This window comes from Mustela nivalis, assembly GCF_964662115.1.
Source record: "Mustela nivalis genome assembly, chromosome: 1".
NCBI lineage: Eukaryota > Metazoa > Chordata > Mammalia > Carnivora > Mustelidae > Mustela > Mustela nivalis.
This window is the reverse complement of record NC_139020.1, coordinates 129,675,313-129,692,826: the sequence shown is the minus strand read 5'-3', so window position 1 is coordinate 129,692,826 and position 17,514 is coordinate 129,675,313. Positions and strand designations below refer to the sequence as shown.

The 17,514-nt window shown below is 41.4% G+C and overlaps 1 protein-coding gene across 1 annotated transcript in view; it reads left to right on the top strand.

The window, feature by feature from the left end:
* The window catches only part of LOC309860745 (collagen alpha-4(VI) chain-like), a gene marked incomplete at its 5' end in the record, with an annotated part of 101,520 nt that extends 84,296 nt beyond the window's left edge, over nt 1-17,224 (top strand). The window contains 5 exon segments of the mRNA XM_082723185.1: nt 6,808-6,898; nt 8,181-8,864; nt 9,896-9,992; nt 10,493-10,722; nt 16,653-17,224. Of these exon segments, the coding sequence (XP_082579311.1) occupies nt 6,808-6,898; nt 8,181-8,864; nt 9,896-9,992; nt 10,493-10,722; nt 16,653-16,828 (1,278 nt within the window). The 3' untranslated portion in view covers nt 16,829-17,224.
* Between the last annotated feature and the right edge of the window lie 290 nt (nt 17,225-17,514).

The following is a 17,514-nucleotide window of genomic DNA, read 5'->3' as shown; positions in this document are numbered from 1 at the left end:
TGCAGGGATTGTTAAAACCTCTGTTTTGTAGTTGTTTAGTCAGTCTTGGTTGATTTGAATTAAGTCAGGAAATAGCATAACCAGGTGAGGAAATTTTAATTTTTTAATGTATGTTGGATTCTATTGGCTATTTTGGAACAGTTTCAGAAGAATAGGTTTTAATTATTCCTTAAATGTTTGGTAGAATTGCCTTGGGAAGCCATCTGGCCCTGGGCTCTTGTTTGTTGGGAGATTTTTGATTATTGCTTCAATTTCCTTGCTGGTTATAGGTCTGTTCAGGTTTTCTATTTCTTCAGGGTTCAATTTTGGTAGTTTATGTACCTCTAGGAATGCATTTATTTCTTCCAGATTGTCTAATTTGTTGGCATATGGTTGCTCATATAATATTTTTTATAATTGTATTTCTTCACTATTGCTTGTGATTTCTTCTCTTTCATTCATGATTTTATCTATTTGGGTCCTTTCTCTTTTCTTTTTGATAAATCTGGGCAGGAGTTTAATGATTTTATTAATTCTTTCAAACAACCAGCTCCTTGTCTTGTTGATCTGTTCTACTGTTCTTTTGGTTTCTATTTCATTGATTTCTGCTCTGATCTTTATTATTTCTCTTCTTGGGCTGAGTTTAGGCTTTTTTTTTTTTTTTTTTTTTTTGCTGTTCTTTCTCCAGCAATTTTAGGTGTGGGGATAGGTTGTGTATTTGAGACCTTTCTTGAGAAAGGCTTGTATTGCTATGTACTTTCCTTTTAGGACTGCCTTTCCTGCATCCAAAGATTTTGAACAGTGTGTTTTCATTTTCATTTGTTTCTATAAATTTTTTTTATTTAAAAAAATTTATTTTTTAAAATTTCTTTTCAGTGTTCCAGACTTCATTGTTTATGTGCCACACCCAGTGCTCCATGCAGTATGTGCCCTCCACAATACCCACCACCAGGATCACCCAACCTCCCATCCCCCTCCTCTCCAAAACCCTCAGTTAGTTCCTCAGAGTCCACAATTTTTTAAAATTCTTCTTTAATTTCCTGGTTGACCCATTCATTTTCTAGTAGGATGCTCTTTAGCTTCCATGTATTTGAGTTATTTTCAACTTTCCCCTTGAGACTGAGTTCTAGTTTGAAAGCATTGTGGTCTGAAAATACACAGGGAATGAGCCCAATCTTTTGGTACCAGTTAAGAACTAATTTGGAACCCAGGATGTAAACTGTTCTGGAGAATGTACCATATGCACTAGGGAAGATTGTGTTTTCTGTCACTTTGGGATGGAATGTTCTGAATGTATCTGTGATGTCCATCTGGTCCAATGCGTCTTTTAAAGTCTTTATTTCCTTGTTGATATTTTGCTTAGAATATCTGTCCATTGTGGTAGTAAGAGGGGTGTTACTGTTCAACTATTATTATATTATTGTCGATGTGTTTCTTTGATTTTGTTATTAATTGGTTTTTATAATTGACTGCTCCCATGTTAGGGGCATAAATATTTATAATTGCTAGATCTTCTTGTTGAATAGACACTTTAATTATGATAGAGTATCCTTTCTCTTCTCTTATTACAGTCTTTGGCTTAAATTCTAATTTGTCTGATATAAGGACTGCCACCCCCAGCTTTCTTTTGATGTCCATTAGCATGGTAAATGGCTTTCCACCTCCTCATTTTCAATCTGGTAGTGTGGTTTCGGTCTAAAATAAGTCTCTTACAGACAGCATATCGATAGGCCTTGCCTTTTTATCCAATCTGATACACTGTGTCTTTTGATTGGGAGCATTTAGCCCATTTACTTTCAGGGTAACTATTGAAAGATATGAATTTAGTGTCATTATATTGCCTGTAAGGTGACTGTTACTGTATATTGTCTGTTCCTTTCTAGTCTGTTACTTTCAGGCTATCTCTTTGCTTAGAGGACCCCTTTCAATATTTCTTGTAGGGCTGGTTTGGTGTTTACAAATTCTTTTAGTTTTTGTTTGTCCTGGAAGCTTTTTATCTCTCCTTCTATTTTCTTTCTTTCTTTTTTTAAAATTTCTTTTCAATGTAACAGTATTCATTGTTTTTTTCACCACACCCAGTGCTCCATGTAATACGTGCCCTTCTTAATACCCACCACCTGGCTTCCCCATCCTCCCACCCCCCGCCCCCTCAAAACCCTCAGGTTGTTTTTCAGAGTCCTCAGTCTCTCATGGTTCACCTCCCCTTCCAATTTCCCTCAACTCCCTTGTTTCCATCTCCCCATGTCTTCCATGTTATTTGTTATGCTCCACAAATAAGTGAAACCATATGATAATTGACTCTCTCTGCTTGACTTATTTCACTCAGCATAATCTCTTACAGTCCTGTCCATGTTGCTACAAAAGTTGGATATTCATCCTTTCTGATGGAGGCATAATACTTCATAGTGTATATGGACCACATCTTCCCTATCCATTCATCCGTTGAAGGGCATCTTGGTTCTTTCCACAGTTTGGCGACCGTGGCCATTGCTGCTATAAACATTGGAGTACAGATGGCCCTTCTTTTCACTACATCTGTATTTTGGGGGTAAATACCCAGTAGTGCAATGGCAGGGTCACAGGGAAGCTCTATTTTTAATTTCTTGAGGAATCTCCACACTGTTCTCCAAAGTGGCTGCACCAACTTGCATTCCCACCAACAGTGTAAGAGGGTTCCCCTTTCTCCACATTCTGTCCAAAACACATTGTTTCCTGTCTTGCTAATTTTGGCCATTCTAATTGGTGTAAGGTGGTATCTCAATGTGGTTTTAATTTGAATCTCCCTAATGGCTAGTGATGATGAACATTTTTTCATGTGTCTGATAGCCATTTGTTTGTCTTCATTGAAGAAGTGTCTGTTCATATCTTCTGCCCACTTTTTGATATGATTGTCTGTTTTGTGTGTGTTGAGTTTGAGAAGTTCTTTATAGTACAGACAAAAGGTTGATATCCAGGATCTCCTTCTATTTTCAATGACAACCTAGTTGTATATAGTATTCTTGGCTGCATATTTTCTTCATTTAGTGCCCTGAATATATCATGCTAGTTCTTTCTGGCCTGCCAGGTCTCTATGGATATGTCTGCTGCCAATCTAATGTTTCTACTGTTGAAGGTTACAGACCTCTTGTCCTGAGTTGCTTTCAGGATTTTCTATTTGTCTCTGAGATTTGTAAATTTTACTATTAGATAATGGGGTGTTGACCTAGTTGTATTGATTTTGAGGGGAGTTCTCTGTGCCTCCTGGATTTTGATGCCTGTTTTCTTCCCCAAATTAGGGAAGTTCTCCACTTTACTTTACGCCTGTGTGCCTTCTACACCCTCTCTCTTTCTTCTTCTTCTGGGATCCCAATTATTCTAATGTTCTTTCCTTTTATGGTATCACTTATCTTCCAAATTCTCCGCTCATGATCCAGTAGTTATTTGTCTCTCTTTTTCTCAGCTTCTTTATTCTCCATCATTTGGTCCTCTATATTACTAATTCTGTCTTCCACCTTATTTATCATAGCAATTAGAGCCTCCATTTTTTGATTGCACCTCATTAATAACCTTTTTGATTTCGACTTGGTAAGATTTTATTTCTCCAGAAAGGGATTCTCTAGTACCTTCTATGCTTTTTTTCAAGCCCAGCTAGTATCTTTATAATCATCATTCTGAACACTATTTCCAACATCTTACTAATGTCTGTATTGATTAGTCAGTACTTCCTCTTGCTTTTTTTTTGAGGTGAGATTTTCCATTTTGTCATTTTATCCTGAGAAGAATAGATGAATGAGAACAAAATGCTAATAGTGTAACAATAACCCCAGAAAAATGTACACTAGATTTGGGTATATTTTGGTTTGTTAGATGAAATTGTCTCCCAAAATTTTGAAAAAAAACTCATATATATACACAAAAATAAGGGCAAATTACAGTGGAGGGATAGAATATGACTATAAAAATAAAAATTAAAAAAGTATTTAAAAACGGAATTGATGGGGTGCCTGGGTGGCTCAGTGGGTAAAGCCTCTGCCTTCGGCTCGGGTCATGATCTCAGGGTCCTGGGATCGAGTCCTGCATCGGGCTCTCTGCTTGGTGAGGAGCCTGCTTTCCCCTCTCTCTCTGCCTGCCTCTCTGCCTACTTGTGCTCTCTCCGTGTGTCAAACAAATTAAAAAATAAATAAAAAAAAATTAAAATCGGAATTGATAAGATGTTGGTTGGAAAAGAAAAGAAGAAAAATTTTTTTAAAAAAGTAGAAAAAGAAACAATAAAGACAATTTTAAAAATTTAGCTTTGAAAAACTAAAGAATCATGGGGAAAAAGCTGTGAATTCTATGTGCTGTATTCCCCTAGCACTGGAGTTTTGCAGTTCTCGATGATCGGTAAACTCGGTCTTGGCTAGATGTTCTTGCTGATCTTTTGATGGAGAGACCTGTTGCAGTGATTCTCAAATGTCTTTCCCTGAGTCAGAATTGCATGGGACTTGCCAGGGCCAGTCTAAGTAATCTGCTCGGTTTTGCTCTTGGTAGCTTTTGTTCCCTGAACGCTTTCTGTACAGCTTTGGGGGACGAGAATGATAATGGTGGCCACCCAGTCTCTGGCCCCAGAGGAGCCGAGAGCTTGGGGTCCCACTCTTCAATGTGCCCTCAAAGAAAAGGAGTCAGTGACTCCCATCTCCCTGGCTTCCAGCCGCACTCTGCTTACCCAGTCTGTGACAGAGAAGACTGGGTAATTTCTATCTCTGGTGCAAGGGCCCTGCACCAGATTCCTGTCCAGATTCCTGTAGTGCACTCCTGTGCCACTCCTCCCAGAGGAGGAAGGAGGGGGTCTCCCCGGATCTGCCACTTGTGGGATCTCTGTTCAAAGAACGGTGGCCTGACTGTGCATCAGATCACAGTTTATGGCAACCCAGAGCTGAGATCCCACTCCTTGGCTCTGTCTCTGCAGCCAGCTTCCCCATCTGATACCTGGGAGCTCTGCCACACTCAGACACCCCAGGTTTTTTGTGATCCCACAGGTCCTGAGACCTCACTGTCCCCACAAGTGCTCCACCCCCTGCTTAGCCACTGGAGCGACCTCCCTCCACAGAGCAGACTTGTAAAAGTTTCAATTTTGTACTCTGCCACTCTGTCACTTGCCAGAAGCTGGGCCCTGCCGCTGTGGTCTATCTTTCCATCTATTCCCTCAGATTCTCTTCTCTGCCTGTCCTACTTTTCAGAAAGTGGTCGATTTTCTGTTCCTTGATTTGCTGCTATTCTTTTCTTTGATCTCCTGTTGAGTTTGCAGGTATTCAGAATGGTTTGATAAGTAGCTGAATTCCTGGGACCAGATGAAATTTAGGTTCCTGCTCCTCCACCATCTTGCTCCTCTCTCCAAAAGTTCAACTCTATATTTCTTTCTCCACATGGGTTTTTCTTTCATGTAATCTCACTCTGAGAGCTAAAGTTGAGGATATGCTGCAGTCCCAACCAGAAAGACTGAAGAGCTCTGTTAGGAGGGCATGTTACAGAAAATTCTTTCTCAAAGTAGCCTTTGCCTGTCTTCTCTGCTTGAGGGTTAGCATGACAGCTTCATGTCCCTAGCACCTTGATTCTAGAGGTGGGTCTACAACCTACTTGGCCACAGGGATTAAGGAAGAGGAATTGCCCTCCAGTGGTGCCCTGTCCTTCACATTTTGACAGCAGACAATGTGATGGACATGAATAATCTTAGATACCCCCTCACACCTAGACAGAAATAATCTGACAGTATTCCAAATTTCATCATGAGGTATAAGGTCTGCAAATAATCTGCATCTGTCAGGGAAGGTTAACTGCAGAAACATTCATGTCCAAGTCTCAGTGGCTTAACATAATCAGGTATTCTTTCCTCATCTGTCACAAGGGAATGTGGGTCCTTGGATGTGTGTGTGGAATGGACAAGCGTTTTTTTCTATGCAGCCATTTTAGGACCTGGGCTTCTACCAAAGACTCTCTCATACAGAAGGGCCTCTAAATCTTTCTCTGAGTCCTTCATATTTGGCTGACAGATGTGCACACACAGAGTATCATACATGATCTGGAAATGGGATCCCTCCACCCACCTGGCATTGGCTAGACCCCATTCATGGTCCCAGTTAACTACAAGGACAATGGAAAATGTCATCTGTTGTGGCCCTAGGAAGAAGAGGGAATGGGTTTGTTGATTACCTGGTTGTCACATGAATCTGTTGGATTTATTGTTGTTATCATTGTTTGCTTTTAAGTTTTGATATCAGTTATTACATTAATCATAATTGGAAAGGTTGAAGGAAGGAGGTAAATAGATTTGCCATCCCTACAAAGCCTTCCCTGAGTCCTCCTCCCTCTTGCCTTCTGGCTTTGGTATGTACCAGCCCTGAACACCAGGAATATGCTAGAGAGGCCTCCCTTATGGTATCTACCTCTTTCCATTCTAATGGTGTATGACCTATATGACCACCTCCTCAAAGGGTCTGCCTCTTTAAAGCTCCCACCATATTGCATCTTGCATACTGTGGATAATCACTAAACATTTATGGAATTTATAAATGATTGAATCTTCAATTCCCTGACCTTCATTCCAACACAACACAACACAACACAACACAACACTGGTTGAGTTTTATACACATCGGGAGTCTGAAGACCCACATGTCCCCACAGCAACAGTAGTCTAATGTTCAGGTTAGAACTAGAGAACTAAGTGACAATAAATAACTGTAATAGGGAATACCAAATTATTTATCTGTATATAAATACATGTATTCTCTAAAACTATGAAACAAATGTCTTTCTCATCTGAATTGGAAAATGCCACTACTGATAATCTTGTGTATGTGTTTGGATTAGATGGATGGAACCAACAGATTTCAGCTGTTCGTCTGGGAGACCGAGAGGCACCAGGACGTGGAGCACATGGCCCACTGTACTCTCTGCTATGGTAAACGCACTCAGCGTTTCTGATCAGACTGATGTCTTTAGAGCAGGATGAATTCACTGGTGGCCACAGGCTAGATGGGCCCTACAGATGTATTTTCACTTGAATATGTGCAGAGTCTTAGAATCTGGGAATTCCTATAAAGTCCGGATTTCCAGTTTTTCTTAGGAATCATCTTGAGAATCACAGACACTGTATTCCTTTGTGGCCATAGTCAGCCTGAACTGAGTTGTACTTGACCTATTTTGATGGGCAAGTGTTTTAGAGGGCCCCACAGTCCCTTTTGTCCCTGTAGTCTCATCCCTGGTCTGCTCTGCTTATTTATCTGTCCAGCCAGGCTCCTGTTGATGGCTGGGCTTGTGTTCCTCACTTAGTGGGCCCTTACTGTGCAAGGCAGACCTCTGAACTAATTGTCCAGAATCTTGTATGCTCAGCCTGGAACAGCCATTGACCATCAGTGGAATATTGGCAAGTCATTTGATGTGTCTGTGTCTCTGGCTTCCATCACTATACCTGCACTCATATTCATCTGTGCCAAAGAGAACTTTGTGCTGAAGCCCTTGCCTGCCCAAGTGCAAAGCACTCTCATCCACACCCCTGGCACCCAGGGCCAGAGGGAGTCCTATAGGTGAAACTGAAAGGGGATTTAATTGTTCCCTCTACTGGTCCACACTTAGACCTAACACTGCCATGGGAGATTTGCCCTGAGAAGTTGGTCAAGTCAAATACAGTGACTGCTGTTTATAGTGTATGTTACAGTTGATGAGCTGCTTTCACACCCACCAAATCTTTTGACACATGGTCTCCCTGGGTCTTGGTTCCTTCTCCTATAGAAGGATAAGCCTGGCTGGTATTTACTGAGTGCTTATTTGTATTGACTCACTTTTTATTTAAACCTCGCAGACAACCTCATAAGGTACATATTATTATCATCATTATATCCAACTGACAGATGAGGAAACAGGCATGGGGAGGGCTGAATAATTTGCCCAAGGTCACATACCCAGTAAGAGAGCCAGGATCAATCATGTGGGTGTCTGTGAACCCAGAAATTAGAAAACCATAGCCTACTGGTTAAAAACATTAATGGTAGGGCTAGATTGTCTGAATTCATTCTTCTGAAAAAATGGGCATGATTACTTACCATGCCCATCAGCTCACCTTGTTAACACAATGCAGGTCGCACTCAGCAGCATGTGCTCTTACCGAGGGTCTGGGAATGTGTCTGCGTGGAATGGAAAGGGATGCGTGGTAACCCCAGCCTCTCCTGGCTCTTCCTCCCCAGACAAGTGCAGACCAGACCCAGAGTGTGAACAGAGCGTGCCAGGACCCCTCACAGCGGACATGGACATGGCATTCGTGGTAGACAGCTCCTATGGCGTTGGTGCTGATGTGTACCGCACTGCCCTGAGTCTAGTGGATGCTGTGCTCAATGACCTGGAGGTGACGGCACAGCCCAGCATGTCCCCCCGTGGGGCGCGTGCTGCCCTGGTGATGCACACGACTCCAGACTTCTGGCCAGGTGCAGGGAACCCCCCTGTGCTGGAGGGCTTCCACTTAACCTCCTACCGCCAAAAGATTCGGATGCGGAAGTACATCCGGGAGGCTTCCCGGCGCACTCTGCAGGGACCTCCTGCCCTGGGACACGCCCTGGAGTGGACGCTGGAGAAGGTGCTCATGGCAGCCCCTCTGCCCAGGCCGGTGCGGATCCTCTTCGCCATCGTGGCCAGCGAGACCAGCAGCTGGGACCAGGAGAAGCTAAGAACTCTGTCCCTGAAGGCCAAGTGCGAGGGCATCACTCTGTTTGTGCTGGCTTTGGGCCCGGGCGTGAGTACCCAAGAGCTGGCCGAGCTGGAGGGTGTGGCCAGCCTCCCCACTGAGCAGCACCTGCTGCGTCTGGAGGGAATCTCAGACCAGGAAGTAGCTTATGCCCAAGGATTCACGAGGGCCTTCCTGAACATTCTAAAAAGTAAGCACTGAGGATGCCCTGGGTAGGGTTGGGAGAGGAACTTAGTAGAGCCAGGTATTTGGGCAAGTAGGTGCCCACTGAACTTTCACCCTTGCTGAGTGTGTCCTCTGGGGAGTCCCAGAGAGCAGCCCCAGCGCATTTCCTGAAAACCCTGAGCTATCATGGCCTCCACACTATGAGGAGCCTAGTGCTGGTTTCTTATTTGGGCCCTCTCGTTTGTTGTGTGAGAGGCCTCAGATTTCTACTTTAACCTCTTGATTTTCCCTTTTACCAAAATGAGAATTACAGTCTTGTCCTTATTTGTGAAGTCTGCATTCCAGTATACATGTGAATGGACTTTGAAAGCACCAGTGTTGTGCAAATACAAAGAATAATTTTTATTATTCCTATATTTAGGAATATGGATTACAGAATCCAGTGGCATATAACAGTGCTTCTCAAATTTTAATGTGCCCATGTATCTTTCAGGGATCTTGTTAAAATGTGGATTCTGATTCCTTACCTTTGTAGGAAGTGGAGGACAGAATTCTAATAGATGGCTGGTGGCTTAGTGACTCTGAGGGAGAAGCAGGCTGGGGGAATCACGTTCCCAGTCTGTTCCAATTTCATTTTACTTAATTTTTAAATGTTTCATTATGTTAGGTTTAATTTTATGTTTTAGTATACTCTTTTATGTTCTGATTTTATTTTATAGTATTTATGTGATAGGATGAATTTCATGTTTTTATTTTGTTGGATTTTTATTTTCTTTGCCTTTATTTTGGTATTTGCTCTATGATTTATTTGAATTTATATAATTTTTTCATTTTATGTTTACAGATTTTTTTGGTCTGTATGTTTTGTTTGATTTTTTTTTGTTTTTTATTTTATTTTATTGTATATTTTATTTTATGCTTTGTCCTCTTGTCTTTTAAATTTTATGTCTTAATGGATAATATTTTGTTTTTATACATTATTTTACTGTATGTTTAAAGTTTTATATTATTTTGTGCTTGATTTGATTTGATTTACTTATTTTATTTTATTTTTAGATGGGATAAACCAATACCCATCCCCTGAGCTCATTGGAAAATGTGGAGGCCCGAACCGAGGGGACACTCTGCTGAAACCATTTAGATCTATCAGGAGGTAGGCTGAAGGCAGAGCTGAGGTTATCCCACAGCTTTGTCCCCATGCAAGAGCCTCTTTCCCTAAAAAAAGGTAACAGGCAATGCCAAGTCCTTGACTTCACCCAAACCATTGGGCTAGGATGCTCCTTTGTTTGACAACTTTGATCTGTTTTTTTTTTAAGTTATTATTTTTTAATGTTAAGAATAATATAGGACCAATATAACAAACTTAAAGGCCACATCAGTATTTAAAAGCAAAGAAATAGCAATTTCCCATTCTACTACATCCTCCCAGCCTTTAATCCCATGTCTCAGAGGCAAAATTAATAATGCCAACCATATTATTCTGATTTCTATACAAACATCTCTGCAAACCTAAGAAACTAGCCAATCTCACACCACAGTCATCAGGAAATGCTCAAACCTGAAGTTTCTTGAGCCCACTCATACCAGCTGGGGACTGAACCTCCCCGTTTTTGTGATTGTTTTGCAATTTGAGACAGAATTGTTTCTGTGCAGGTTGCCCAAGCCCCAGTTTGGCAGATCTGGCTTTGCAGATGATCCAGAAGCACTTGAAGGGACAAATGTTTTGTTAAAGGAGAATAGAAAAGCCACAATGAAATCTGTAACTTGGCAAGTAACACTTGATAGTCATGAAAAGAATGGATATGGTGCTGAAAGAAATGGACAAGAAAGATCTACAAGACAAAAGCAAACTGGAAAAGAAGGAAATTCAGGCACTACCTATGGTAAAAACCAAACTATTTCTTGCTCCTTAGATTGTCTTCATTAAAAAAAAAAATTCCTGTGCACAGTGTTAGAGTAAAAATTTTGGCTTTGTAGGTAATTTCCTTTCAAATGCACAAATTCATGAATGTAACTAAAGCCATTAATTTAAGAAAACATATGAAGGCTGACTCTCGTCTGACTGTAAAACTAGAACTGAACGGCAGTTATTTCAGGGAATATTATTATGGAGACAAACCCTGTAAAGTGTTTACTTCATGACCCAGAAGCAATGATCTATTGCAGAAGTGGCGAACATACTCCTAACCTTGAAGGAAAGTAGAAGGTTCCTTCATCTCTGTATCAGTGGCTACATATAACCTGAACAAGTTTAAAGAATGTTTTCGAAGCATGTTGGGAATATTTTGGATCCGTCTCAAACAATGGTAGCATTGATTCTGACTATGGCATGTGATCATGCAAATGCCATGTTACCTCTTACCTCTTAATGAGCAAACTAAGCAAAACAGTAAACACATCAGAAAGAGATATGATGGGGGGAATTTGGCCATGAAGTTTTGAAAAGGCAGGGAAAAGATAGCTGGAAGAGGTTTCTAGTGAGTGGTGGGGTCAGTCCTGCTTAGATTCAATGAGAGATAATTGCCTAGAACTTTTGAATGCCCAGATGGTTCTCCAGGGGCTCAGTTTTCTGATCTGTGAAGTGGGGATTATGTGAATACCTACCTCATAGGATTATTTTAAGAATAAAACTGGATAATTTGTGTTTGCCACATAGAAGGATACAAGTTAGCTGTTAAGACACCAATGATATGTCCTTTTCTCTTCTTAGATTCCAAAGCAAACACATGTCTGAAGGGAAATAACAAAACCAGACAGCTCAGGAATTGGCACTCTTGGCACGGACAGTTAAACATTAAGCATAGAAGAACTGATCTTGCTAGTTCTTGTATTTCCACTATAGAATGTCCTCAGGTAATCTTACTAAGGTGGTGATTTTCAATCTTGGCTGTAAATTAGAATTGCTTGAGAATCTAAACATTCTCAATGCTTAGACCCTACTCCAGACACTTTCAGTCAGAATCTCTGCGTGTGGAACTTACCCAGTGAGTCCACTGAGCAACCAAGTGTGAGAACTACTTCTCTAAGCACCCTCTCCCACAAATTCAAAGTGAAGGAGATGGAGGAGAGCTTACCAGTTATCTCATCCAGTCCTATTCAGAGTCAAACACTGAGGCTGGAAGTTCCCCTCAATTTCCCACAGTCAGTAACTTGGCTCTGGCCAGTTCCTCTCCTGTTGCCTTCCAAGGGCCCTCTAAACCTTCACAACTTCTTCAAGTTCCTTCTGCCATGTCTCTTTCTCTAGCAGATGTCCTTATTTTATTTTATATTTTTTGATTTCAAAAGAAATAAAGTTGGCCAGGTAAAGCCTCCTGTGACCTCCTAGAGGGCTGGCTGCACACCCTCGTTTCTAGCCCTCTTCAGAAAGAACAGCCAGCCCTTGTCTTCAAGTGTGCTTCGAGCTGTCAAGAAAGATCAAAGGGCCCCTTCAGACCTGACTTGAAGACCTGACTTAAAGCCTCCTTGGGGCTTTACCCACTACCTTTCTCTTCAGACCTTTTCCTCTCCAGGCTTCAGAAACAGCATTCTTATCTTGGTCTTCCCACTTCTCACTTGTCCATTCTTGTGGGCTCCTCTTTCCAGGTCCATCCTCACAGGGGGATCCGGGTTTTATGGAATCTGATGTTGATACAATGTTTACATATAAGCCAGTCTTTAAGAATAGGAAAAAAAAGATACTAAAATTAAGGACAAAGTGGGTATTTCTTTAGAGGAAGCTTATGCAAATGAGTGGTACAGACTTTTAGGCTTTGTTAATTTCAGGCTCAACCTGCCATGCTTTCCCCCCAGAGCCTGCGGTGAGCCCCCAAGCACTCTGCACACACACACAAGGGGTGAACTTTTCTGCCAGGACTTTGGCTTTCCCCTGTGACTGATGACTCCAAATCCATATCTTCTACCTTCTTTACTCTCTTGAGCTGCAGACCAGTGTATTCACCTACCGTCCAGATCGGGCTGTGGTACATGTCCTCAGTTATCTCAAACAAACTCAGTTAAATGAGCTCCACTTGTCTTTACCATTTAAACCTTTTCCTCATCTATTCTTTTCCTGGAATGCACCACCATCAGCCCAGGAATGGAAAGCCAAAACCCAAACATCATGCTGGTCATTCTCCTTTCCTGGCCTCCCCGCTCTAGCTGGTGACCAGACCTTGGTGTGGTTCTCCTCAGCATCCCTCAAGTCCCTCCCCCTTTCCCACATCTTTTTTCCAACACTTTGGCTTTCACTTCTAGGGTAATGGCGGAACTCTCTCTATCATCTCATTTCTTCCAATTTGTCCTGTTTCCAACTGCTGTCTGGGCACCAAATTAATTTTTCTTATTTGCCTACACATGTGTGACTGCCATTTCTCTTCTTCTATAGTTCCCCATTGTTTAGAAGATAGCGTCTCTCTGCCTGGGAAAGGCAAACAGGTCCCTCAATCAGACCCTTGCCGTGGTCTTCTGGGGCCTCTCTGGCCCCCACTCCCCTGCAGACACCTTGCGCAGTATTTGTCCCTTCATGCCCTGTTATTTATTTCCTGTCGCCATAGAGGTGCTCACCCTCACCTGCCCATCTGCCTCCTCTCCATGGTGGCCACCTGGACTACCTCTATTCACCTTTCACTACTCAAGTTCACCTCCACTTAGAGTCTGTTCTGACCCCAGGAAGTGTTAAATTTTCATGGCCTCCTTTGTGCCCCTGTATCTTCAGTCAAATTCTGCTGTAACGCTGGCAATCTTTTATTGTACTTACTTGTGAAGAATTAAGTGAGTGTCCTTTCTTTCCCAGAACCAGGCCAATCTTGACATATTTTCAATTCCAGTGATCTCTACAGAGCACACAGATCTGTTTTTTGTTTTTGTTTTTGTTTTTCCTCCATGACTACACTATAAGACATATATACCAGGAGAAACACCCAGTCCTATCCAACACTCATCTTTCCTCCTTTTTTGCCTTCATTCCTTGATTTCATGGACCTCTTGAGTAACACTGCTGTAGAATCTTTCTAAGAAGGTAAAAGTTAATGTTGATGATAAAAATAATGCAAATGTAAAATTGGGGGCTGACAATAATTGCTTGGGTGACATATATTGCCCAATGTCATATCCTACTGATAAGATAAAACTGAAGACTCAGAGGCTTGGAGTCTTACAAAGAATACCTCAGAGAGAAAGCATCAGGATTTACTCACCTATAGCTGTACTGACCACCCACTAGCCACATTGGCTATTTAAATTTAAATAAACAAATCAGTTCCTTAGTTGCAATAGCCACATTTTAAATTTTCAGTGGACATTAAGCATTTGTTTTTATTTTACTTTTTGAAAGACTTTAAAAAATTTTAATTCAATTTCATTAATATATACTCTATTATTAGTTTTGGAGGTAGCACTTAGTGATTCATCAGTTGCATCTAACACCCAATGCTCCTTCCTTCAAGTGCCCTCCTTAATGCCCATTACCATCCTGCCACTTACCCTCTCCTCCAGCAACCCTCAGTTTTTTTCCTATAGTTAGAAGTCTGCTGTGGTTTGTCTCCCTCTCTGTCTCATCTTATTTTTCATTCCCTTCCCCATGTTCATCTGTTTTGTTTCTTAAATTCCACATATGAGTGAAATCATATGGTATTTTTCTTTCTCTGCCTGACTTATTTTGCTTAGTGCAGTATCCTCTAGTTCCATTCACATTGTTGTGAGTGGCAAGATTTCATTCTTTTTGAGATATAGATTATATCTATATCTATATCTATATCTATATCTATCTATATATACACACACACACACACACACATATATATTCATTTCACATCTTCATTATCTATTCATCTATCGATGTACATCTGGGTTCTTTCCTAGTTTGGCTATTGTATATATTTCTGCTATAAACATTGGGATGCAGGTGCCTCTTCGAATCACTATGTTTGTATCCTTTGGATAAATACCTAGTAGTGCAATTGCTGGGTCATAGGATAGCTCTATTTTTAACTTTTTGAGGAACTTCCATACTGTTTTCCAGAGTGGCTGCACAGCTTGCATTTCTACCAATAGTGCAAGAGAGTTCTCCCTTCTCCATATCCTCCTCATCATCTGTTGTTTCTGGTGTTGTTAATTCTAGCCATTCTAACAGGTGTGAGGTGATATCTCATTGTAGTTTTGATTTGCGTTTCCCTGATGATGAGTGATGTTGAGCATCTTTTCATGTGTCTGTTGGTCAGCTGTATGTCTTATTTATTTATTTATTTATTTATTTATTTATTTGACAGACAGAGATCACAAGTAGGCAGAGAGGCAGGCAGAGAGAGAGGAGGAAGCAGGCTCCCCACTGAGCAGAGAGCCCGATGTGGTGCTTGATTCCAGTACCCTGAGATCATGATCTGAGCTGAAGGCAGAGGCTTTAACCCACTGAGCCACCCAGGCGCCCCCAGCTGTTTGTCTTATTTGGAAAAATGTCTATTCATGTCTTCTGTCCATTTCTTACCTGGAATATTTATTTTTGGGGTATTGAGTTTGATAAGTTCTTTGTAGATTCTGGATACTAACACTTTACCAGATATGTCATTTGCAAATAAATATCTTCTTCCATTCTGTAGGTTGTCTTTTAGTTTTGTTGATTGTTTCCTTCACTGAGCAGAAGGTTTTTTATTTTGATGAAGTCCCAGTAGTTTATTTCTGCTTTGTGAATTATCTGTTTGAACAAGTCCTTGGCTGTCAGTTTAAATTAGTTTGTCATGGTAGAGGGTGCTGAATGCTGAGCCCCAGATCTGTTTATTGACTCCACAGAATACGCCAAAAGTTCACCTTTGGAGTATTTTCCTATTAACTCTGACAAGTTTTGGAGAAGCATTTGCTCTGGTTTCTTCTCCTGGACAATTTCCACGAGCAGCTCTTTACCTCACTGAGAGTGTATCTCATTCCCTTGGGCCCAGCACATGTGGTCACTCCTTCAAGAAAACTGGTCTGGGCTTGTTATAGCAATGGGAGGTGTCTTCCAAGGAGCTGACAATGAATATTAGCCTCTCGCTTTTTGAAGACCTTATCATTTTTATTTGGTGGTGCTTAGAAGGCCCAGGGGGAAATCCTATTTGAAGGATACCATTATTCTATGCTATATGGCCGCTGAGCTAAGACAAGTATTTTTCTGTGACATCAAGTGTATCCAAGGAAATCTGTTCTCCCTGGAAGACAGAAGTTACATACATAGGGAAATTAATGTCTGATGTAAAATTCAGGGCATCTCAGATTTGGTTCTGTTGTAACTTGTTAATTATAAATGCTATTTTTCATTTTTCAGGAACATCATGTTTTTCTTATAATAGATACATCTTAACTTCTTGGGCAAGTGTCAGGGTACTATAGTAAGAAATACATGTAATAAGCTGGATATTTTGCTAGGTCGCTAGAAGGCTGGATGGGTTTAGGATAAGTCAAGGGATTGATACAATTTGAAAAAAGAGGGAAATGAGCATAACAGGCAAGCGAGGAGTTCTTGACATCAGAAAGCTTCATTCATTCATTCGTTCACTCATTTACACATTATCTCATGTATCTTCCATATGGTGAGTACCAAGCAAAATAAGCCTGTAACTGTATTATGCTTTTCACGTATGTTCCATGCCACCTTATGACGAACTTGTGATGTGGGTTTTCCCACTGCTTTTATGGGTGAAGAAACTGGGGCTCAGAGAGAATACGTTCAGGACAAGCTCAGGCTCACAGAGCCAGTCGATGGTGAGGCTGGGATTCGTTCCCAAGCTCTGTCTCCAAACCATCTTTCCTTTGCCATCATGCTCCTGCAGGACATTCAGCTCTCCCTGGCTTTGTTTTGCTGCAGATCCTTGTTCCATGGACCCAATGGCAGGGAAGTGCCAGGATTACACCCTGAAATGGTACTACGACAAGGAGAAGCAGTCCTGCCAACAGTTCTGGTACGGCAGCTGCGGGGGCAACGCTAACCGGTTCGAAACCCAGGGAGAGTGTGAGGTGCAGTGTGTCCCAACACTCCCCTAGGGCAGAATCTCGTCCTGGCTGCATCTGTTCTCATAGCCCATGAAAACAAGTTTACCTTCCCTGAAACGGCGCCACACAACACAGCAATTAAGTAGCTCAGTCTCTGATCTCATAGGTAGGATTCCTAACCCTCTGAAATTTTTCCTACCAGCGAGGACTTGGGTCAGATGATCTGTGACTTGAGAAGGACTGCATTCTAGTAGCTAAAAGAGTAACTGAAACTTTCCTGCGAGTTTGTAAGGGACCGAGAACTGAATGAAGAAGAAACTTAACTTGACCTGTAACATTACTTAAAATTTTGTTTTCGGCTCTAGCAAAAGAAAACTCAGTGTGAGCCGTGAGTAGAATCTAATTCAGGAATGAGTTGAAACTTGAATTCTTGTTTATCACTAGAGAACAGGGAAGTGTTAGTCAAAGCGGGGTCTGGAGATTTTTCATGTAATATTTAATCCTTGTCACTCAAAGTAAAAATAAAGATATTTTGGTTAAACCACTTACGGGAAACCGTGTGTGAAACTTGCTTATTGCATTATATTCTGTGTTCTATTTTGTGACGTAGCTGTTGATAGGGAGGAAGCAGTGAGTTCTCCTGGGACCAATCCTTTGTCATCAATTACAATGACTCTTGTCCTTTTGAAACCTGGACTCAACAACTAAAGCCGAGGTCATCAATGCACATATGAAGC